Source organism: Notolabrus celidotus, chromosome 15, assembly GCF_009762535.1.
Source record: "Notolabrus celidotus isolate fNotCel1 chromosome 15, fNotCel1.pri, whole genome shotgun sequence".
NCBI lineage: Eukaryota > Metazoa > Chordata > Actinopteri > Labriformes > Labridae > Notolabrus > Notolabrus celidotus.
The window spans coordinates 3415349-3440654 of NC_048286.1; the positions used below are offsets into that span (position 1 = coordinate 3415349).

General features: G+C 40.4%; 1 protein-coding gene across 13 annotated transcripts in view; it reads left to right on the forward strand.

Moving 5' to 3' along the window:
• Positions 1–24879, forward strand: part of atp1a2a (ATPase Na+/K+ transporting subunit alpha 2a) — a 104408-nt gene extending 79529 nt beyond the window's left edge. For all 13 annotated transcript variants that reach the window (XM_034702975.1, XM_034702983.1, XM_034702972.1 and 10 more), the window contains 10 exons: positions 2199–2335; positions 4994–5144; positions 6339–6507; positions 9110–9264; positions 12698–12821; positions 16243–16388; positions 17171–17301; positions 17405–17506; positions 17744–17835; positions 24543–24879. In XM_034702975.1, coding sequence (XP_034558866.1) covers positions 2199–2335; positions 4994–5144; positions 6339–6507; positions 9110–9264; positions 12698–12821; positions 16243–16388; positions 17171–17301; positions 17405–17506; positions 17744–17835; positions 24543–24571 — 1236 coding nt within the window. In that variant the 3' untranslated portion in view covers positions 24572–24879. The remainder of the gene's footprint in view (positions 1–2198; positions 2336–4993; positions 5145–6338; positions 6508–9109; positions 9265–12697; positions 12822–16242; positions 16389–17170; positions 17302–17404; positions 17507–17743; positions 17836–24542) is intronic.
• The last annotated feature ends 427 nt before the right edge of the window (positions 24880–25306 follow it).

Genomic DNA, 25306 nt, shown 5'->3' on the forward strand with positions numbered 1-25306 from the left:
ATCAGCTTCCCTCCTCAGCACCAGAGTCTGCAGCCTGTGCAGGATGTACTCTGTCTGCCTGAGCTGAAAGAACACAGTTTTGTACTTACACACAAACACACTGGCACAAATCATTTATATTTTCCCGTAGCTGAGCCCAGGATGAAACTAGAGCACATGGTCTGTTGCTTTAATTACTTTTTAATGGTTGTAGCTCTGATGTTTCTGTGCAATGTACAACCTTCGTCCAAAGGCCTTAGTGCAATGTACACTGTACTATATTTAGAGCCCCTTCATCCCGCCTGCGCTCAGCTGTAGATACTGAGGGTGTCAGGGATTTCAGGAATGCACTTCAAAGTTTGTCTTGCAAATGTTCAAATGCAGTATTCCAGAAAGTCTTATTCTGTGGGGTTTATGAGGGTACAGCGGTGTAATCACATGACTATGTATCACAAGGCTGGACCAGCGATGACTCAGAAGATAGAGGGGATAATCCACTGACTGGATGATTGGTGGTTTGAGCCTCAACCTCCGGTGTCCTGCTTGTCAAAGTGTCCTCTACGATTCATAACCCGAACACTATGTCATCAGTGTGTGGATGAGTGAACATTGACAGTGTGAAGTGCTGTAAGGCTCGCAAACCACTACTTAATGCAGATCCTTCATCAGATCCAAAGTGGCCATCATCGACACTACCTTTTTTTCTAAATTTACTTCTTAATTCCCCCTTGGCTGCACAAAACAGACAGAAACAACTGTTATGCTCTATAATCTGCTGTCATATTACTGCAGTGGATCTCAAAGTGGGGCTCACAACCCCCCTGGAGGGTCGTGAGACACTGATAGGGGCATTGAGAGTTGCCTTCCAAAAAAAAAAAAAATTGGAATGATTTAAAATGGCATATTCTATCCATTATTGTAAAAATATATCTGTAGATTAAACCATGCAAATAAAAAAGGCATACATTTTCTGTCTTTTCTTTGACCCCACATGACCCCTGAGGAAATTATGATTGCAGCAGCACAGGAAACAGCAGACCAGCTCAAAGAAGCATCTCAGGCTTCACCTGTGTGTCTGCTTATTAAATATTGACTGTCTGCTCACTGCTACAGTATGAAATAGAGGATAAATTGAATTCTTCCTCTAGCCTTTTTTTAAAATTACAATAAAATTTAGCAAGCTCGTCTGACAGAACATCAGTTCAGCAGCTAACATCTACGCATCCAATATGCAAACAGCAAAATTGGCGTTCTATTTAAACCGCTTTACAACCCTCCTCCATACCAGCTCCCCTTTTCTGCTGTGTCTGATTTTACCAGTGTCATATATATCATCACTGATGCTCGCTCTGTTCTGTACTCTTTGCTGCTGCTATACCTGCCTTGGCTTTTCACATATGCACATGAAAGAGAGGCGAGGTGTGCTCTCCCTGCCTTGGCATTTCATGTATGCACACGGACGCGCTTGACTCCAGCGGCAACAGCTACTACTACTCGTCTCATCACTCAGCTCCCTCTATCTCTTATTCTCCTCTATCCCTCTTTCCAGACCCAACTCAATCAAGGCAGACATCTGTCTTACATGAGTCTGGTTCTGCTTGGGGTTTCTGCCTGTGAAAGGAAGTTTTTCCTCACTGCTATAACTAACTAAATACTGCAGAGTGGATTATGGTGGGGTAAGACTGAGTGCTATCTTGTAAAAGCGTCTTGAGATAACGTTTGTTGTGATTTGGTGCTATACAAATAAAGATTAATGGATTGATTGAAAGAGAGGGGAGGTGTGCTCTCCCCGGCATTCTATGTACACACATAGAAGGACAGGGAGCTCCCAGAACTGAGCCATACTACCAAATATAACTTACTGCAAGCAAACAATTAATTATTTTGACAAGACAGACAGACAGGTGTTTAACCACTTCAGGACAATGGGGAATCGTTGTTTTTTGGGGGGCTCATGGGCTGGAAAGTTTGGGAACCCCTGACTTACTGTAGGACTCCAAAACATTTCAGTGTGCAAGTCACACTAAGTGATTGCTACACACTGAAAAAGAGTCATACTGCATTGTTAACCTGTTGCAGATATTCAAAGGGTTGAGTGAGTGCCAGGAAGTATTTTGGGGTCTTCTATATCCCACCAGATGCAGACAGAGCTCCACACAGCCTGTTTTTCCCAGCAGTTCTGTGACACATGACATATGGCTCCTTCTTTCTGTGGTCAGGTGATCATGGTGACCGGAGACCACCCAATCACAGCCAAGGCCATTGCTAAAGGTGTGGGCATCATCTCTGAGGGAAACGAGACGGTGGAGGACATCGCCGAGAGACTGAACATCCCTCTGAGTCAAGTTAACCCCAGGTGTGTTGAAGGAATTATTCTGCTCTAATCAAAATATGGATGTGTGTGATGCAAATCTGGAGCTGTGATTGAAGTTTCAGGAAAGCCAGATGTCTTTTGCAAGAGTTTTCATTAGATCTGGTGAAATTAAAGGAGTAGAAGAAGCATGCACGCTGCATACAGAGATACACTACATGTCTAAACAAGATAATTCAATATGAGGCTTGAGTTTGTCAGGAATCTGTCAGATATTTGATCACTAAACTACAAACTGTGCTCACTGAAGTTGTGCGAGTTCACACTGAATGTACTCTGAAGTTGTAGTAGTGAAGAATGTGTGTTGAAACTCAATGTTATGTATCTGTAACCTTGAATTCCCTTGGAGGCGGTGCCAGCTCAGTGTTATCAGGTCAGCTGTGAAGTCCAAACAACAATCTTAGAGACAGAGGAATGACCTTCTCAGGTTTGCAGCTGGTCTGAATACACTGTGTAGTATCACACCTTGGCTTTGCTTGTAAGCTTTAGTGTTAAGACTGAAAACAGGGGACAACAGCTGACCTGGCTTTAGCTTACAAATGAACCCTTTATACTCTACATAACAGATAGACTATTCCAATATTGAACAATGTATAAGTAAACAAGAACATTGCAACTACAAAGTTCTATAAAGTCGCATTCAGGCGTTTAAAGCAGCACCAGGATGAGTTAAAGCTCCTATGAGGAGTTTAAGCTGCTTTTGAAACGCACTGAAATTAAAACTGTTTATGAGCTATAAAAATTTATTTAGACCATAACAAACAACATATAATACATCTACTTTTTTTTTTTAAGGCCTAAACCTGCCAGGGGTAGGTTACAGCCTAGGTTATTAAGTGGATGCTGCCGAAACAGTCTTTTTATTGCATTTATTTTACTATCATTGTCATAATTAGTTTTAAATTTTATTTGTTTAATTAATTAATTAATTAATTTATTTATTATTAACATCATTATTTCTTATTTTATTTTATGTATTTGTTTATTATTATTATCATCATCATCATTTTTTATTTTAAATTTCTATTATTATTAAATTCATTCCTTATTTATTTATTTATTTATTATATTGTGTTTATTTATTTATTATTATTATTATCACTATTATTTTTTATTTCATTTATTTTATTATTTTTTTATTCTTATCATCATATTTTATTTTATTTATTATGATTATCATCATTATTACATATTTTTTATTTATCTATTATCAACATTATTTCATTGTATTTATTTATTTATGTATTTATTTATCATTATCATCTTTCAGGACAGCTGAAGAGCAACATGCAGCAAATGTTCTTAAACCACTAGACCAACTGCACACCTGTCTTTGAGAATTTTTGCATTCCATTAATACTAATTACCTGCATTACTTTTTTAAATAGAGCCTTGAATGCATCGCAAATTTGCATGTATAACTCCCTCTATTCATGCTGCGCACCAGGTAAGTTAATTGAGAACCAATTCTCTTTTGCAATAACGACCTGGGCGAGAAGGCAACACAGGTGGCATGATAATAAATAAAAACCAAACAAAAAACAGAGAGGACATACAAACAGACCTAGAGACAGAACAATACAATACAAACATATGACAGCAGTGAACAACTTAAAAGCAATTTAAAAGCAAGTGCAGTGATGTTGAGTTATGGGGTGTATTAAGTTTTTGAAAGTGGCGAGTGGAATGAGAGAGGTCAGCTTTAGGGATTGTTGCAGCTGATTCCAGTCATTTGCAGTGGAAAACTGGAAGGAGGTGCGACCAAAGGGGGTCCGGGCTTTGGGTGGGACGAGTTTGATAAGGCTACTTGAGCATTGGACGACAAGAACTACGTTGACTTCACATGAAGTTCACTCACACCAATGATTTTACTTGAGTTTGGTGTGAACACAACATGACAAGGTTTCTTCAACTTTTGCAGCCGGCCTCTAGTGGAAACTTGAAGTACTGAAGTTTTTTGCACAGATTGCACTTCTCAACAACGTATGTTCTGCTGGTATGTGTGTGTTATGTAGAAAAGCCCCTGCAAACCTCCACTGTCTTTATACCTACACAGGCAGAGAACAAATAGGTATGTTTTAAACTAAGCAATACAATGCAGATAATATTTGTTTCCATTAAAAGCCTGAAAAAAAACAATGTTCCACAAAATAACACTTCACAAAAAACTCTCATCTTCATCTTATATAATTTTCCTCCTCAAATTAAACCTTAAACAGCACATACATACATCTGAGCTCTAGAGGCTCTGGATTTTGATTCTCTCTTCTCACAAAGCCAGACAAGCTGTTTCCCTTCTTTTTTAATCTCTATGCTAAGCTAAACTATCCGGCTGTGGGCACCGGTTTCATTTTGAACAGACGGACCTGAGAGTCTATTGATCTTCCCTGCGAAAGAAGTGAATAAGCATATTTTCCCAAATGTCAAACAGCTCCTGAAAGACAGAAAGCATGAAGGAGTGAATGTTTCCTGCCAGTGAGACGTGTGCACCTGTTTGTTTGAGAGAAAGACAAACTTGAGGAGAAAGACAGAAAATGTCAACACTCCTCTTTGCATAATTGCCCCTGGTATCACCGACTCCTCACTGTGTTTGTGCATGAATGTATTTGTGTGTGTGTGTGTGTTTATGTGTGTGTTCCCCAGAGATGCCAAAGCTTGCGTGGTGCACGGCTCAGACCTAAAGGACATGAGCGCCGAGTACCTGGACGACCTGCTGAGGAACCACACTGAGATAGTGTTCGCTCGGACCTCACCTCAGCAGAAGCTCATCATCGTGGAGGGCTGCCAGAGACAGGTCAATGGCCGGGGCTGTGTGTGTGTGTATGTGTGTGTGTGTGTTAATGTGTATGTGTGTTAATGTGTGTGTGTGGGCCTTTTTGAAAGAATACAACTGAATACCAATGTGTGTGTTTATACTGTTGAAGGTAGGTGTGTGTGTGTGTGTGTATGTGTGTGTGTGTGTGTGTGTGTGTGTGTGTGTGTTAATGTGTATGTGTGTTAATGTGTGTGTGTGGGCCTTTTTGAAAGAATACAACTGAATACCAATGTGTGTGTTTATACTGTTGAAGGTAGGTGTGTGTGTGTGTGTGTGTGTGTGTGTGTGTGTGTGTGTGTGTGTGTGTGTGTGTGTGTGTGTGTTAATGTGTATGTGTGTTAATGTGTGTGTGTGGGCCTTTTTGAAAGAATACAACTGAATACCAATGTGTGTGTTTATACTATTGAAGGTAGGTGTGTGTGTGTGTGTGTGTGTGTGTGTGATAAAGTCTGGATGAATGCCTGAATGGATGTGTTCATGTCTACGTGTGGAAGTGTAGTTGAATGCATGTGTGTGTGTGTGTGTGTGTGTGTGTGTGTGCTATTTTAAGGCTGAAAGTTGTTTACTGTGTGTGTGTGTGTGTGTGTGTGTGTGTGTGTGTGCGTGTGCGTGTGCGTGTGCGTGTGTGTGTGTGTGTGTGTGTGTGTGTACTGGAGCCAATTGTAAGTGCAGGTGGTTGAAAAGATGAATGCAGGGTTTGTGTACGTGTGTGTGTGTGTGTGTGTGCAAACGGAGGTCCATTTATGAGTATATGCTTGAGTGTGTATTTGAAAAGTAACACACCGAACACACACACACACACACACACACACACATATATATATATTAAAGTGTATTTTTATGCTTTAAAGTACGTACTCAGCTGTTTTGTTTGAAACGTTGAAAATAAATGTGTGCACTCACTTGCACACATCCCCGTATATTGAGGTCATGCTACAATTCACCCCGACTCCCTCACTCTCCCTCCGTGTGACTGAATGATTGCAACTCAATTCCATTTTTCATTTAATCTCCCCAGAGCTGCTTTGAAAAGACATTATTAAGACAGAAGGGGGAGGAGGAGGGGAGGGAGGGGGGGGAGAGGAGGCAGACGAGGGGAGAGAAGCTTAAATCATGGTACTTATCTTTCTTTCTCCTGACACTTTTTGTTCGCCGCTTCCTCGGCGGGTGCAGGGGGCGATCGTGGCTGTGACGGGTGATGGCGTGAACGACTCCCCGGCCCTGAAGAAGGCCGACATCGGAGTTGCCATGGGGATCGCGGGCTCTGATGTGTCCAAGCAGGCGGCTGACATGATCCTGCTGGACGACAACTTTGCCTCCATCGTCACCGGAGTGGAGGAGGGTGAGTGTCGGGGAAAGAGAGAGAGAGAGATTACATCTTAAAGCCTCTGGGAACCCAAATCAACAAAAAACGTTCTACCTGTGATATTTCAGACCATCTGTAAAAATATTAGAACTCAACTTCAATCCATTTTCAAATATGTTTAATTACATTTTTTAACACGTTTCACACTGGGTTTTAAGGGGGCTGGTTTAACCTGATATTTATTACCTAATAAATATCCAACCAATCAGAAATGAAACACTGAGTCACGTGCACATGACCTGTCAATCAAAGAGTAAGTGGACACGCCCACACAGTCCTGAAAAATGCTCTGACCTGTAAAATAAGCTGTTTTTGAACAGAGTTTTTTTAGGTGTGGATGTTTATTTTCACTCAGATATTTTACATTTTGATATTCTATATGAATTTTAAATATTCCATTTACATTTCCAGAGGCTTTAATGAGTTAAATCTAAAAAAGTGATATGAGTGTGGTTGATTTCACACAGTAACAAACACAGCTGTAGACTCGAGTCTTGAGGCTTGGACAGGACTCAAAATTCAGTCACAAAAATGAGGACATCAGCGTATTAAAAGAGCAGCAGCTTCCTGAAGAGGCAAACAAATGCCAGAATTTGGCAATTAGAGCCCTCCTCCTGCAGACACAAGCATACATGCACATGCTCGTCCTCACACTGCTCTCCTGTCTTACCAGGCCTCACAACATAATCAACCTCTAGATACTGCAGGGAGTCGAGGTGAGCAGCGAGCCTGCCCTGCAGAAAAACATCACACTGGGAATCCAACTTGAGGCAGATCCAATCATGCCCTCATCTTTGAAACACTCCACTGATATCCACTCTGTATTTTCATTTACTCAAAACTCCCTTTCTGCATCCCTTTGCAGCTGGAAAAGATTAATTTTTAGAGGGTTGTGATGAATCAGAGGCTGTGTAAACAAACAAGGCAGGAGGGCCACGTGCAGACATTAGGTTTATGAACAGAAGAACAAAAGAGGAGAAGGTCAAACTGAAATGTGCCAGAAAACTAAAGGAGAGGAAACACAGAGACTGATGTTGCATTCAAGCACACATGGGAAAAATTTATTTCAGTGTTGGAAAATGCTTGTGAACCCCTGCTCAAGTCAAACCAAAGACTCAGAAACTTGGGCAACCCCTGCCTTGAGAAATGAAGCCCATGCAGATGTGCCAAAAACTGCAGTTCCTCGAGTATCCACTTGAGGCTGGCTGCAAGAGACCAGGAAGCCACATACACACCCATTCAAAAGAGCCAACCTTTACAGCAGAAATAAACATGTTTACAGCCTGGTACAAAAAAGGATGTTGGTCTGAATAGCTAATTTCTCTATCGGCAAAAACTGTAGGGGGGGGGGGGGATCTTTTGTAAGTATTTATTTTTGAAGATATTAATGTTAAAAGTTTTGGTTACTTAGGGGTTTGGCTGGCTTGACTGACAGGCGGCACACTGCAGCTGTTAGCAAGGAGGCTAAAGGCACATCTCAACCAAGCTGCAACCTCTGGTCTCAAAATATGAAGCCCATGCAGAAGTGTTATAAACTACAATTCATCGAGAATCCGCTTGAGGCTGGCTGCAGAAACACCAGAAACCACATACACACCAATTCAAAAAAGACAATCTAGAAATAAACATGTTTACAGCCTGGTTCAAACATCGGCTTGGCTCTACGTAGCTAATTTCTCTATCGGCACACACTGTCCGGGGATGAATGTTTTTTCTAACGCGACAGTTCAGAAGATATTAAGATTACAATTGGCAAGGACAAACTTCCTTTAACAGGCAGAAACCTCCAGCAGGACCAGACTCATGTTAGACACACATCTGCTGAGACTGAGTTGGAGAGAGGGATAGAGGGAGATGAAGAGAGAGAGAGATGATAGTGATGAGACGAGTAGTTTTCCAGATTTGCTGCCAGCCAATGCTGCCCCAAAATAAAAAATGCGCTGACCCAAACATAATTCGAACAATGAAGAATAAAAATGAAGTTTGAAATTGGTTTAAAAGAATAGCAAAGACTTGCAGTAGCTCAAAATTTTAAAGGAAAGACTGTCTTCCAATGTGGGACTTAAAAAACCAAGGACATTAAATAAGACGGCTCCAAGCAGGACCTACATGATGTATTTCATTTACAGTAAAACGGTAAATATTCAGTGTGTGTCACTTCTGATGGACAGCACCCAGAGATTTGTACACCCTGAATCCTGACCTGCAGTTTCCTCACTATAGCTTTATCTTGAACGGCCTGATTTGACAAACTGGAGAACAGACTTGAGGTTTCCCACAAGAGGCAGGATTTTAATCTAAAGTAGGGCTGCTAATACAGTCTGGGAAAAGCCATTAGTAATGTGGATATGCTGACGGAGCAGTGAGAGTCATCATTTTTCATTTCAGCAAGTCTGGAAAACTCACTCCAACATAATAAGGGCTTTAACATCAGAGAGAGAGAATAGTCAAGCTCTGCTGTGTGTTATGTAAGCAGTATCTCATTCATGGTGTAATGACACATTCTGATACTCATATCAATGTGGACAATCTAAAGAGCCCCTATGTGCGTGTGCGTGTGTGTGTGTGATCACTCCAGGTCGTCTCATCTTTGATAACCTGAAGAAGTCCATCGCCTACACACTGACAAGCAACATCCCAGAGATCTCGCCCTTCCTCCTCTTCATCATCGCCAGCGTTCCTCTGCCACTGGGAACCGTCACCATCCTCTGCATCGACCTGGGCACTGACATGGTGAGGAACGAGCCGGGGGGGAGCTGCTGCTTACTGCTTTCTGATGGACATGCTAACAATGGGTTTCCTTCATTATCTCAATCAATACTTTGACTGCATTTCTGAGGAATGACAGCTTAATAGATGTATCGACTGATGCTGAGCCAACATTGTGTTTTAAGTGTGTGATGTATTAATCGTTGAACACATCAGTGTGATCCCCCCCTGTTGGTTTTGAGCGTTTGTGTTGAAAGATGAAACTTTTAAAGACATCTTTCTCCACAGATTCAATTTACAGGAGTTTCACAAACACACTCAAAAAAATAATTTGTTGGGTAAACGTAATAAAATTATGGAAAGAATTTCCACCTAATTAAAATGCTCTCATTTAGCGAGACAAACCAGTTGTTAAACCAACTAATTGTAAACATGTTAAAGCTGGGGTTGGTAGTCAGATTTACAAACACTTTTTGTTATATTAGTTAAAATGATCTTTATGTCCTGATGGTTATCAATACATAATGTGTTCTTAAAAAAAGAGGTAAAACAAGCCTCTATCTACAGCAGGAGTAAACCTGGGAAAACACCAACCAATCCCTGCCATCAGGAGCCAAATGATGAAACCAATCAAATCCTGTCCTGCCGTTCTGCCCGCCTCCTGCAGAGCGTACATTTCATGTTTGTTTGTGTTTTTAACTTTCACTATGAGAATGTTTTGGTGTTTTCTTACCGCTGAGTGAGACATGAGTTGACGTAGTGCAAAACACAAACCATGTGCTGAGGACCGGTTTTGAATCGGTCACCATCATATGGTCATGAATCAGCGGCGCTCGTGCATGTGAGCGGGGGTATCGTTTTAGATGGGCTCCGAGGGGAGGGGGGGAGGGGTTAGACGGAGTCCTGAGGAAATGCTACATTTAAATTCATGCTAGTTTTCCGTGACTACCAACCCTAGCTTTAAGTGAACATGAAGTATTGACTTTACCATTACTTATTTGCAATGTTTGGGTCCAACTTAATTTGTAAAGGTTGTTCAACATATTTACTAAGGTAGGATCTGACTTAACTGTCTTGGGTCACAATAAATTGTATAATATGATTATTATGTTATATTTTGGGGCTTTTTGCCTTTATTGACAGGGTAGCTGAAGAGAGACAGGAAACGTGGGGAGTAGAGAGAGGGTTAAGACATGCAGGTCGACCGGCCGGGCGTGGAGCCGGCAACCTCTGCAACGAGGACTAAAGCCTCGATATGTGGGGTGCTTAGACCGCTAGGCCACCGGCACACCAATCACAGTCAGTCACAGGCGATCTCTCCCAACTCCCCATAATGGCTCTTCTTTGCCAGAAACACGCTACCTTGGCTGATGGCCTGTCGCATGTTACTGCCACCTTCTGCTCTGGAGAGGTATTGCAGATGGGATTCCTACCTAAACCCTTTAGATTGTGTTGACATAAAGCAATGTTGTAGTTTGAAGGATTTTGCATGTCATGTTAAAACTACATGATTTAAAAATGTTTAACCACTAAACATGAATTAATATAATAGAAGCTACATGTTATACTTATGCTGATAAAACAGACACCCATGTTGCTTTTTTTGAGTGCAGGTGATGTCAACAAACCTCAGTTTTAGATTCATCAGCTCCTGCTGCGAAGCTCTCTCAGCGCTCTGAGCTGATTTTTGCCAAATGTATGTGGTTCTCCTGGATGAAGTGGATGCTAATTGTTGCATAGCTACAGGCAAGCCAAAGGTGACAATAAGGAAACTAGCTTTAATACTGGTGTCAAATATGAAAGCCTGGAGGTAAAACGAAACAAAACGTTTGGTTTAATTTGTTCTTTCTGTCAGTGGGAGAAATTCACTTTTGGCTGACTGCCGACGACCATTTGTTCAAGCAGAACAAAGACCGGGGTGACGCTCACACACATATTCACATTTCACAGCTCTGCCATTTCCAGATGCCAGTCTCGCCATTGTATTTTCAGCAGCAACAAAAAGAGTAGCTGGCACGCTGCTCGCCTGAGGGGCGTAATCCATCATTGCAAAAGAAAGGAAGCACAAGATGAATATATTCAAAAGGACTTGTGCTCATTATTTGAACTTTAATTTTTCCCTGCTCGGTGCCACCAGCGTGCGGCTGAATCTGGCTCTCATGCATCCCAACGAGCCAAAAGCACAAATTTTACAATTAATGAGGTGTATGGCCTCATATACGACTGCCAGGGAGCGTTTTCATCCTGCATGGGAGGAAATAAAGCAGCTTCCTCTCATCGTTAGGAGTTTATTTCACTGAGGTGACTTCAAAAAGTGAACCTTTTTGGTTTCCAGCAGCAGGACAGATTTGTTCATGTTGACAAATATTTCCTCAGCCGCCTGAGATCAGAGGGATACTGCACTCCTTATTGACTGCATTCCTCTTTAAAGTTGAGGTGATTGAAGTTGAAAAGCGTCTAATTTTTGCACCTGCTTTGCATATAAAACCTTCTCTTCAAAAGTGACATGTCTGCGTGTATTCAATAACTGCTGGTGGAGCAAACAGCTGGATGCCTGCTTTGAAGGGTCGCACCCTGAAATGAAAAATTAAAACATTCAATAAAGTACCTGAAAGTGTTTATAGTACACTACACAAGGAAAAACCACAACATTCCCCATCATGTCATGCTGGGGAGGTTGTTAACAGCTTGTTAACAGCTTAGTTCAACTTGAGGCAACAGGCTCCAGGGCTCTGCTGAGACTTAGCCGTGACAAGCAGCACTTGGAGTCTGCTGAGATTATTTTTAGCAAGCAGCGCCATGTGGAAAAAGGATGGCTGCAGAATATGTTTATCAAAGCGAGATGTGGCATACTTAAGAGTGCTTCAAGACTGGAATTTGGATATTGCACACAATCTCACATTCAGAGGTATAAAAAATCAATTCCAGCAAAATCATGTCCCTGTCCTCTCTCTCTGTCTCTCTCTCTCTCTCCTGCTGAGGGTCAGAGGAAAATAACACCACAAACATGCTGGATTTGTACACCACAGAGCTTGTCTTCAGACTCTCACAGTGCTGAGTCCCCATCTCAAATCCCACCTAAGTCATGAGGATATCCCGCCCTAAGTCACACATATTGCTCTGTTGCTTACCTGGTAAAACCAGCCAATATAAGATCTTTATTACAGAGACCTCTCTACCCTCCTGCTTTATGAGCCTCTCTCCTCTCCCTGCCTCTCTCTCAGTCACTGTCACTGCTCCTTTTCTCCCTCTCCTTGCCCTTTTTCTCGTCTTTTCTCCCTCAGAGCGGTGATTGAATGCTGAATGACGTTAATAGTGATATGTCTGCAGTAACCCGTGTCTGGCGCTGTCATCATGCCTTTGTTCCATTGGCACTAAGACAAATTCCTGCACATTTATTATTACAAAGGCTGCACAAAGAGAGCTGATCCTATACTTTCCTCCCGTTCGCCCTCAGGTTCCAGCCATCTCATTGGCTTACGAGACAGCTGAGAGCGACATCATGAAGCGGCAGCCGAGGAACCCGAAAACGGACAAGCTGGTCAATGAACGCCTCATCAGCATGGCCTACGGACAGATAGGTTTGTCCTCTCGTGGCTCATAACCACCTTTTACCGGCGTTGTCTGTCACAGGCCTCTAGCAGAGAAGATATGGCTGTAATAAATATCCAAGGCATGAAAACATGAAATATTGACATTTATCAGAAGATCTGGCATTTCCTGCTGCCTTTGTAAATGTTTAGGTGAGTTCAGAGAAGAAAAATAGATCCAGAGGTGAGCAGAAAGTCAGGAGTGAGTACTTGAATTTCCTTCTAATTGTTGTGACATTTCCAGCAAATTGAGAGCGGAGAGTGCAACTATTTCCTACTTAATCTTGGTCATGTTCACTTGTTGGAAGCTGACTTGAATGCATGCTTTTTATCTCTGGCTTTATATGGTTGGGGAATAGTGAAAATCAAAGCCTGGCCCAATTTCATGTGCTGTTAAATAGGTCAGAATATGACAGGGCTTTCAGTGGATGACACACAGTTTAAAGCTGAACACACTCATAACTGCTCACGTCAACTTCCATAATTCTTCCAACTTGAGCAACAGCAGGTCAAAACGTTTACGGGTCACGTCATGTCACGTTTACAGAGCGCTGTTCTGGCACGTTAGCCCGGAGTTCTGAGGCATCCACGACGAGGATTCAGTAGATGGTCTGATGTAGAGTGACAGGACATGATTCAGACAGGAGAGGGAAGTTTAGTGAAGTAACAGCAGATTCAAACAGATTCATTGGATCCTAGGAGATGTTGGCTTTACACATAATCCTGTCCTAGATGAAGGACGCTATCATACACCTGGAGCAAAATGCCTTGGCAAGTTAGGACACTCTCACACTGAGGATCATGTGACCCCAACGAACCATAGAGTCTATGGTTTTGTTAAAGTATTCGGTCATCTATGCCATAGACGACCGAAGACCTTAACAACTCCCAGGAACTAGGTCAATAACTCTTACTGCCATTAGCACACCAACGACTCCTATGGCCAAATTCCACCAATTCCATGTCTGATCCGTGTCCAATCCGTCACAGCACCGGATCTGATAGGTTTCTATTCTAGTCAATGTGTTAACTTCCACTGGATCCACTCCGGCTCCATCTCTGATCCGACGCGCCAGATTTTAATTTAATTTAATTTTCAGGATCAAACACTCTGTGTTATTACCAGATCGTATTTCACTTAACTACAACAACAAAGCGTCATGATGAGCGGAGCCAGGCCTGGAGTCAACAGGTCAGAGGTTTTCAGACGAGGAGAGGAGGAGGAGGATCCTTGATTCAGTAATTACTGCGGGAAAACCTCGGTCACATGGCTCCAGCTGTCCGGAGGTCCTGCTCCCTGCTGCGTTCTGAAAACGCAACCGGTGGGTGTTGACAGAAAAGAGAGAGCGCACGGAGCCAGACTGGACACGGATTTGGTGGAAGTCCTGGAAAAGCCTGAGAATGCTCCTGAAGGCATCACCAGCAGTGTGGGAGTAGGATCAGTTTGTCCTGGTTCTCTTCTGTGAAAACGAGTGTGAATGTGATATGTAGTGAGTGGAACATTTACATATACGTAAACACAGTCTTTCACCATTTTACCAAGCTAAGTATATGTATTGTTTATTTTCATGCATGTTGGTATTAACCGATGTAATCTGACCTTCCACATGCAACCTAAAAGCACTTTAATCACTGCATATGAAGAGATGCATTCAAACCCCTTTGAGTACATTACACTGTACTTTCCAGGAACCTCTAATCACAGACCTGCAGAACAATGTGACCCCTTTCTCTGTTTGTTTTGAAGAGTCGGCGCCACTTATCCATTTTCAAAGGATTTCAGAGACCTGAGTATAAATTACCTGTAACATAAAGAGAATATATCTGCAGTGATGGGTGAGTGTTTACAAGTCCTTTGTGTAAACTGTGTACCGCGGTGTTAGATTTTACACCGTGCAGCAATAGGGGCAATGTTTTGACAGAACAAGTAGCAGAATAACAGAAATTATAGATAATGGATGTCTTTGCACAAGAGCTCTTCTGACAAGCAGTAGCAGTTCTAACCCTGATGGTCTAATATTTTTCCATCACTTATTTTCAGGAATTACAACAAAACAAGACAATTAAATTGACTGTGTTCCCTCTTTTTTTTTTTTTTGTCACTTAATTAAACAGCTCAGGTGATTATATCTCCGCTCCGTCTGCCCTCTGTAACGTTATTGCTGTTTTCTAAGTAATGGCTCCAGACAGCTGAGGACAGCAATAACAGCCCGTAGTGAGTTTTAATTCCATGTTGGGAAATTTGTTTTGTCAGAGTGGGCGGAACGTTTTCAGCATGATGGACGTCTTATTTCGGTGCTTTAGTCTTCACGTTCACAAACCCCCTCCACAGGATGAACCAGGATTGAGATGATGCTTATTAATCTGCTAATCCACAGGAAATGAAGAACCGGCACCAGGTTGTGTTGATGGGTGTTAACCCTTTGAACTCTGAGTAATAGTCTCTTTTTGGAGCATTTTCAAACCCAGAAGTGAACAAGAAAAATGTTTGAAAAATGCATCATGAGGCTTTTTCATTCTGCATTTCACTTTACAAAGAAAAACTATCAAAATGCTCCTATTTCTGAGCAGAGTGTTGATGCTATCAGAGTATGAATGCAAATCATCAGCCACAGCAAGATGGGGATCAACGGCACCATGAGTTATGGAACATAATAACGTCATACATTTAAGGAGACCATTCAAACTCACAAGATTAGAGTGTGAGCTTTCCCACCGGAAATGTTATTTAGGCTCGAACTGTTAAAGATTCAGCACCCTCGACAGGTTTTCAGAACGCGGCAAGGACCAGGACCGCTGGACAGCTGGAGTCATGTGACCGAGGTTTTCCCGCAGTAATCACTGAATCAAGGATTCTCCTCCTCCTCCTCTCCTCATCCATGTTGTCTTTCTGGTCCTCTGAAAACCTCTGACCTGTTGACTCCAGGCCTGGCTCCGCTCATCATGACGGCTTGTTGTTGTAGTTAAGTGAAATACGATCCAGTGCTGATCCGGTGCTACCAGACATGGATCTGGTTGAAGTCCCGGGTCAGTGTTTTGCCCGAAGACACTACAAGATAAGAACCAAGTCAGCCGCCCAATCACTTTATCAACTCCGCTGTCTTTTTCTTCTGCGGTCAATAAACTGCTCCTCATGTTCCCCTCATTCATGCCGTTAGCTCCACTGCTGGAGTCATTAAGTAGTGACACTCTGAGGGAGATCTAGAGCTGCATTTATCGAATTAAAATATTGATACTTTATCACACAGGTCAGGACGATGATTTATTCACCTGTTGATATTTGCTCTCACTCCTAGTTATTTCTGTTTCACAAGGCAGGAATGGAGGGTGCCAGTTGTTCAGGTTTCTTTTGTTATAACTGAATGTGTCTCGATGGAGGATGTTTTGGTGTTGACTTCCTCTCCGTCTCCAGGCATGATCCAGGCCCTCGGAGGTTTCTTCACCTACTTTGTGATTTTGGCGGAGAACGGCTTCCCCCCAGGCTTCTTGGTGGGTATCCGCATCAACTGGGACGACCGTGATCTCAACGACCTGGAGGACAGCTATGGGCAGCAGTGGGTAAGAAGCAAGGCGTGTTGAAAAGTCATACCAGCGCACACTCTGAGAAGACTCTTATTTATTTATTTATTTATTTATAATCAGTATTATAATTTTTTTCTGTAAAGCGACTTTGAGTACCATGAAAAACTCTATAACTGATCAATTATTATTATTATTATTATTATTATTATTATTGTTGGTGTTATTATTATTATTATTATTATTATTATTATTGTTTTTAATATTATCATTATTATTTTATTATTATTATTAGTAGTAGTAGTAGTAATATTAGTATTATTAGTATTATTATTGTTATTATTATTATTATTATTGTTATTATTATTATTATTATTTGTATTATTATTATTATTATTATTATCATTATTATTATTATTATTATTATTATTATTATTATCATTATTAGTATTATTATTAGTAGTAGTATTAGTATTATTAGTATTATTATTGTTATTATTATTATTATTATTGTCATTATTATTATTATTATTATTGTTAATATTATTATTAGTAGTAGTAGCAGTAGTAGTAGTAGTAGTAGTAGTAGTATTATTAGTATTGTTAGTATTATTATTGTTATTATTATTATTATTGTTATTGACATTATTATTATTAGTAGTAGTAGAAGTAGTAGTAGTATTATTATTGTTATTATTATTATTATTATTATTATTGTTAATATTATTATTATTATTATTATTATTATTATTATTATTATTATTATTATTATTATTATTATTTAGACCTATTCATGATGTGTTTGTGTTTCGACCCTGCAGACCTACGAGCAGAGGAAGATCATCGAGTTCACCTGCCACACCTCCTTCTTTGCCAGCATCGTGGTTGTGCAGTGGGCCGATCTTATCATCTGTAAGACCAGGAGGAACTCCCTCTTCCAGCAGGGCATGAAGTAAGATGTCAGGCCGATTGTTTGAGGCAGTGTTGTATGATTTATTTTTGATTTGAAGGTACATTGTCTAAGCCTTTTCCTTTTTTCTTTCTCCGTCCAACAGGAACAGGATCCTCATTTTTGGCTTGTTTGTGGAGACGGCTCTGGCTGCCTTCCTCTCCTACTGCCCTGGAATGGACGTGGCTTTGCGCATGTACCCCCTGAAGTACGCTCTGCATATGCATATCTCCACTGAACCGTAAAATAACTTCTTAAGGACCTAATAGGCTGCCATTAGCCTGTCACTCTCGACTTTAAATGAAGTCTGTGATCTTCTTAAACACCACCCTGTTATCCTTAATATTCAAAAATGGCTGCAATGAATTTAACAATTTGCCTGTGACTCACACTGCTACTCTATCCATCCGCACCCCTTTTCACACTCTTCCTCTCTTCCTCCCAGGACCCTGTGGTGGTTCTGTGCCTTCCCATACAGTCTTCTCATCTTCATTTATGATGAGGTCCGTAAATTCATTCTGAGGAGGAGCCCTGGAGGTAAGCAGTTATTAAGAGAAGCCCAGATTAAAAGGTTTCAACCCTCTTTGTCTTGTTAATAAGCTGAAGGAAGAAAAAAAAGCCAAGTGATGGTGAAGTGATTGACATGCCTATCTGAGGAAGCACATGTTCCAGACCTTTTCTACCATCCTCTGAACCTCTCTCAGCCTTCTTACTGTCCTTGTTTAAGAATAATCATCTTATAAAGTTGACCGTCCACTCTGTTAAAGACACACTGATCCACAACGTCATCACAGCTCTGCTCTCCTAATGTGACCTCAAGGATCCCTGCAGCTGTTTGACCAATAGAGACGAGAGAAAGATCACGTTAGGTGTCAGTAAAAAAAGAAGATTAAAGTATCCATTTCATCTTTTTTATATGGGTTGTAAGATGTATATCGAAAAAGTGATACAATATGATAGAATACAATATGATATATTTTAATATAACACTACCACACATGTATGATATGATAGAAGACAACACAACGTATTAAATTCAAAAAATGATACAGTACTGTTTGATACAATATGTTATAGGACATGATATACAATTTGATACAATACATGAGATAAGATGAGATAATATACAATACAATACGATTGAATATGATACAATGTGATACTATAAAATACAATACAATACAATATGATACTATAAAATACTATATGATACTATATGATACAATATGATATTATATGATACTATATGAAACAATATGATACTATGAAATACAATATGATACAATATGATATTATATGATACTATATGAAACAATATGATACTATGAAATACAATATGATACAATATGATACAATATGATACTATAAAATACAATATGATACAATATGATACTATAAAATACAATATGATACAATATGATACAATATGATACTATGAAATACAATATGATACAATATGATACAATATGATACTATAAAATACAATATGATACAATATGATACTATAAAATACTATATGATACAATATGATACTATGAAATACAATATGATACAATATGATACAATATGATACTATATGATACAATATGATACTATAAAATACAATATGATACAATATGATACAATATGATACAATATGATACTATATGATACAATATGATACTATAAAATACAATATGATACTATAAAATACAATATGATACAATATGATACTATACAATACTATACGATACAATATTCAATAAAATACAATATGATACTATACGATACAATATCATACAATATCATACAATATCATACAATATCATACACCATGATGCAAAATACCTTACGATAAGATATCATACCATATGATACAATATGATTAGATATGGTATTGATTATGATAAAATTAATTACTATGACAAAAAACTCTATGATACGCTACCGTTAAGCACTATAAGATAAAACATGACATAATACAACGATACCATACCACATCATATAAAATATTATGTTATAATTACATTATGTTAAGTAACGATACCATACCACATCATATAAAATGTTATGTTACATTACATTATGTTAAGTAACGATACCATACCACATCATAGAAAATGTTATGTTATATTACATTATGTTAAGTAACGGTACAATACAACATCATATAAAATGTTATGTTACATTACGTTATGTTAAGTAACGGTACAATACCACATCATCTAAAATGTTATTTTACATTATGTTATGTTAAGTAACGGTATGATACCACATCATATAAAATGTAACGTTACATTACGGTTCAACATGATGTAATATGTTACGATAATATACAACATGGTCCTGCAGATATTATACAATATGATAAAAGAATATTCAATATGAAACTAGCATGATACAGTAAAATATAATATGATACAATATATGATACAATTAAACACAATGGAATACAATGTAATACAGTAAGTTATTATAAGATGTGACACAAGATGATACTCTATGTTATGATACAATATGTTATGTTATGATACTATATGATCTGATATGACATATTAATATCATAGGGTATAATATGGTGCTATACTCCATGGCACGACATCATAGAATACCACAGGTCACACTTTCAAGTCTCTCAGGGGAAATTTGTTCAGGATTCAAATGCTGCAAACACAAAAAATATTGTCTTGTTATAACATTTAATAAAGCAGACACTTCTCTGTTTCCAAATCTAAAAATCATAATTAACCCTAACTCTTCCCACACAAGAGCCTCAAAGCCTCATCTGTTGCAACACAGCTGCAGACTCTCAGGCACCCAACAATCCGCTTAATGCTGAACAATTCTCATGTGTTCGCCGCCGCCACCGCTTTCGCAACACTTGACTGATTACCGCTTGTCTTCCAGGTTTGATTTCTGACAAAGTAGCATGTAAATGTCCTGCTGTCTGGCTGTTTGCTGCGTAATTCCATTTGATAAATGGAGCATAAAATGGTGACAAACACGCAGCACCACTGGAATCTAATCTGATCTGATTTTTGGGGCCAGGAGCTGCAACTGGGCTGAATGTCAACCAGAGGCCTTTATACATGTGTGAATACATTTAAGGTGCAAAAACAAGATGCTTACTTTCTTTAAAGAGGCTATGAAAACACGTTTTAAAGCAAAGGTTCCCTAATGTTTCAGATCACATTCATTTTAGGAGTGTAACAAGAAAGAAGCTATCTGGCATATACCAATAACAACAGAATAACATCATCCATTGAGACGTATGAGCTTATTTAGACCGCTTTATGCTGCAGTCACTGTATTCCCATTGTTCCGCTCTAATTAAACATACTCTGACGTTTTTAGCTGGTCATTATATGCTGTAAATATGAAATGATACCGCTGTATGACTTTCCAAAGGCATCAGCCTGTCACAGTGTAATTCCATAGAAGCACTTTACAGATGGAGCCTTTGTTTACATTTTACCCAACACAGTTCATGAGCAGAAAATAAGGAGAAATAAGGAGGGTGAGTTTGTTCCGTTAAGAAGACGACAAATATATATTCAGGGAGGATCATGGAAGAGAGAGGAGCTAAAATAATCAACCCTCTGTGGAGAGTTTGGATCTGATTGGGTTTACTTGCATTATGTTGGCTGACATTAATGTTAGAGGTCATGCAAGGTCAAGTCCTCGCTATATTGATGTGTTAGGTGCCGTGTCCACTGCTGTTTTCAAAACCCTCTCAGTGTCAGCTGATTCTTGTCGCAGCACTCTCAGTTGAAAACAGTTCAACTTTTGGAACACCTCAGTGCTCATTAATGTCACTTCTTGATCACCGACCAATCAAAACCCCCATCCACCCCGCTTCCCCATCAGTCTCTGGTCAACTGCCTCCACGCCTTAAAACCCTGAATGACAACTAAACTTCTCAAACTTGACAGTAGAAAGACAGACCTCATGGTTGTGGCCCCCAAGCCACTGCTCGGGAATGTTGGAGATCTCCTCCTCCATGTGGATGGCTGTTCCATCTCCCCATCTCCTGAAGTCCGCAACCTGAGTGTCATTCTTGACTCCACCCTCTCCTTCCAGTCACACATCAAATCTGTCACCAAGTCTGCCTTCTACCACCTGAAGAACATCTCCCGTCTGCATCCATCTCTTTCTGATTCAGTTGCCAAGACCCTCCTCCACGCTTTCATTACCTCCCGGCTGGATTACTGCAATGGAGTCCTGTTCGGGGTACCCAGCAATGCCCTGGACTCAGGCTCCAATACGTGCAGAACCCAGCTGCCAGGGTTCTCACACATACCAAGCCTTGGCAGCACATCACCCCCACTCACCTCCTCCTCGCCTCCATTGAAGTACCGCATCTCCTATAAACAACTCTTCCTCACTTACAAATCCCTGCACGCCCTCGCCCCCCAATACCTGGCTGACCTCCTCCACCAACACACTCCATCCCGGAACCTATGGTCCTCGGACCTGGGTCTCCTCTCCTTCCCCTGGACTAAGCTGCAGACTTTTGGAGACAGAGCCTTCAGTGTGGCAGCCCCTACTCTGTGGAACTCTCTCCCTACCTGACCTCTGCAGCGCCCCAACCCTGGACAGTTTTAAAAAGCAGTCAAAACGCACCTTTTCCTCAAGGCCTTGCCCTGTTAGCTAGTGTTGCCACCTACCCCCCAGACCCCCTACCTGACCCTGTGAAGCGCCCTTGGGTTTCTTGAAAGGCAGGTTTTAGCATACAGAGAATTTTAAACTTACTTATGGAAGCAGAAGTGCCACAGGAATACTTTCGGGACCTAGCAGTAAACGCTGGTGAGAAGTGGCCTCAAATTGAGGTCATGGGCGCTCCCAGTGCAGAAACGGCGGCAGTGGACACGGCACCTTAATGAGTCCATGAGTAACATTCAAACATTTTCAAAGAGTATAAACTACTTCTGAAATCATTACAGTGTTTCTATTTAGACGTTAAATGACAGTTTTAGGGTTTGCGCTACTTGGAGTTGAATTGTTCAGCAAAGGAGCATTGGTATGTCTTTCTCTTTAAAGCCAAACTCCATGATCTGACGTCTCATTTATGCTCTTCATTGACTTCTAAAGTTTCAGTCGCCGTAATCTTTTGGTCCCATGGGCAAATTATTTTTGTCAGTCCTCAGTAAAAGTGCTTTTAAGGTTTTTGCTCCCTCATCCTGGTCTGAGCTTCAAGCTCACCTAAAACTGGATTGATTCATTTTGATTGGAGGATTTTGAAAGTAGGATCAAGGATCATCTGATCAGCTTGTTCACATGTTTTACTGCTTAACACTGCAAACTTATTGATTAACGTAATAGTTACGTGATATTGTTTGTTGTTTTGTCTTGATCTCTTTGTGAAACTTTTTATGCTGCAGTCTCGGCCAGGACTCCCTCCTAAAAGAGACTTTGTATCTCAATGGAACTATTCCTGGTTAAATAAAGATTTAAAAAAAAAATGATGTTGGTACTCTTGGCACAGTTCAGGAAACACAAGCTTTATTTACATATGCATTCTTATTGGAGATTCCAACATCACTGTTTACATGGACTGAGTCCTGTCTGTAAGGTGGGACTGGATCTTATCCTGTCTTGATGTTGGGTCTTTGTTAATGATAGAACATAGAGCAGGGTCTAGACCTGCTCTGTTTGTTGTGATTTGGCTCTATATAAATAAAGATTGATTGATTGAACGCTGGAAGAAGCAGGAAACATGCAAACGAGACTAATGAACCAGAGAAAGTAAACACACACTGGGTAATCAACACAGGTGTGACAAAAGACGCAAATTAATGAGTGTCATCAAACAGGAGGGGAACACATGAGGGCAGGAAGTAAAGCAAACCAGACACAGAAGGAAGAAGTACTTCAAGATAAAACAGGAAACACTGAGACTGAACGAACAAGCACAAAGAACACAGGGAAAGGCAACTGAACTACCCCAAAGACACAAGACAGATGAAAAAGATGAAGAAACAGGAAACTTTGAAAGTAGAAAACCTCATAGAATGATCTGATGAAGACGTGCATTAAACATTTAATCATCAGAGTAAAACCGTTCTGACATTTCTGCGCTCTAATGCGCCAAAATAATAGAAGAAGTGTCGCTGCGTGATTGAACTAAAGTCACTGCACACGAGATCTCTCCTCGTCTCTTGCATATGTGATTTCGGATTCCTACATTTGGAGTATCCAGCATAAATATTCTCTGTGCATTCCAGTTAGAACAAAAGCAGCAACTCGTCCTGTCATGTGGAGCATACGTGCAATAAGAATCACTTTAAAACCATCAGATCAGGTGTTTACACAGAAGTTGATGTAAATATCAATCAATCAATCAATCAATCAATCAATCAATCAATCAGACGTTATTTATGAAGTGCTTTTCATACAATGACATTGTAACACAAAGTTGCAGGTTCAATTCCAGCCTCGACCATTTGATGCATGTCCTTCCCTACTCTCCACTCCCCACATTTCCTGTCTCTCCTCAGCTGTCCTATCCAACAAAGGCATAAATGCCAAAAAATATAACTTGAAAAAACATAGATACATTATAAGCAACAAGAATAAAAATAGTAACAATAGAATAAAATAAATAAATACTTGGAAAAAAACAAAAAAAAAACAAAATAATGAAAAAAATCTAATAAAAAAACCCCCAAACAAACAGTATACACATCCATTCCTGAAATGTCTTTCTCAAACCTCTCAATTCTTCAAACTCCTCCCTTCTTATTGTAAAAACATGGAATGATTTGTGCAGTGATGAGCTACAATGAGCGTGCAGCCATCAATCTTAATAACCTCTGACAGATCAGAGAACACGTGTAACACTTACACCAGGAAATAGACTGTACCTGTCTGACAACAAGAGAAACCGCAGAGAGGAAATGAAACCGGAGACTCTTGAGATGCACTCCAGAGATCTTCCGCATGATGTGGATACACTACAATAACTCAGAACCCGCTCGCTGCCATAACGCTTCAGCTGAGAGGGGGCAAGACACGGCGAGACAAATACAATTTACGGTGACAGTTAATCATTTCTGTTAATCTGTGAGACACGGGTGGCTGATCAAAGTCTTCGAGTTATTAGGAGGATCGGTTTGGAAATGTACAAAGACAAAGGCGAGGAGATGAATACAAATAGACTGAAACAAAAGGATTTCATGAAATCTGCTCGCCTGTCATTTCGCTCTCTGACACTTTCCCTCTCTTTCTGTCTCTTCCTCTCCTCTTCCTCTCCTCTTCTCTTCCAGGTTGGGTGGAGCAGGAGACATATTATTAACATTCAGAAAATGTCACTTTGAATTGTGGGTCTGTGATTGTGTGTGTGTGTGTTTGTGTGTGTCAGTTGTAATATTGCATGGATCAGTTCACAAATCTGATTATCATAAAAGTACTGCTGAAAATAGGCTTCTGATTATGCTTTGAGTTTTTCCTCTTTGTTTTCTTCTGAAAACATTTCCAGCAGAGCGGAGCTATCGTACGCCCATGTGCCTTATGTGGACTGTTACCTAAGTGATGTACCTCGGCCTGTTTGGCTGTAAAATAATGCCAAATGTGAAATGTACCAAATAAATGTCTTCCCAAACACTCTCGACTCATCGATTGATGTGGTCTGCGTGGATCCTCACTTCTATCATTTCACCATCATTCTCCAGCGTTGATTGATCTTTGCAGCATCCATTCATTCATTTTCCTCCGCTCACCCGGAGTCAGACAGCGGAAGCAAAAACCACCCAGACATCCCTCTCCCCAGCACCGTTTTCCCGCTCCTCCTCGGGGATCTCGAGGCCTTCCCAGACCAGATGGGACATTTAATCTCTCCAGCAAGATCTGGGTCTACCCCTGGGGTCTCCTCCAAGCAAGACATGCCCTGAAAACCTCCAGAGGGAGCGTCTGGGGCTGAGGGGTGACAAGATATTGTATCTTGATATTAACAAGAATTGACAATGCTTTGCATCCTTCAAAAAAAGTGTTTGTAAAAGTCCCTTAAGCTCGCTCTTGGTTAAAGTATATT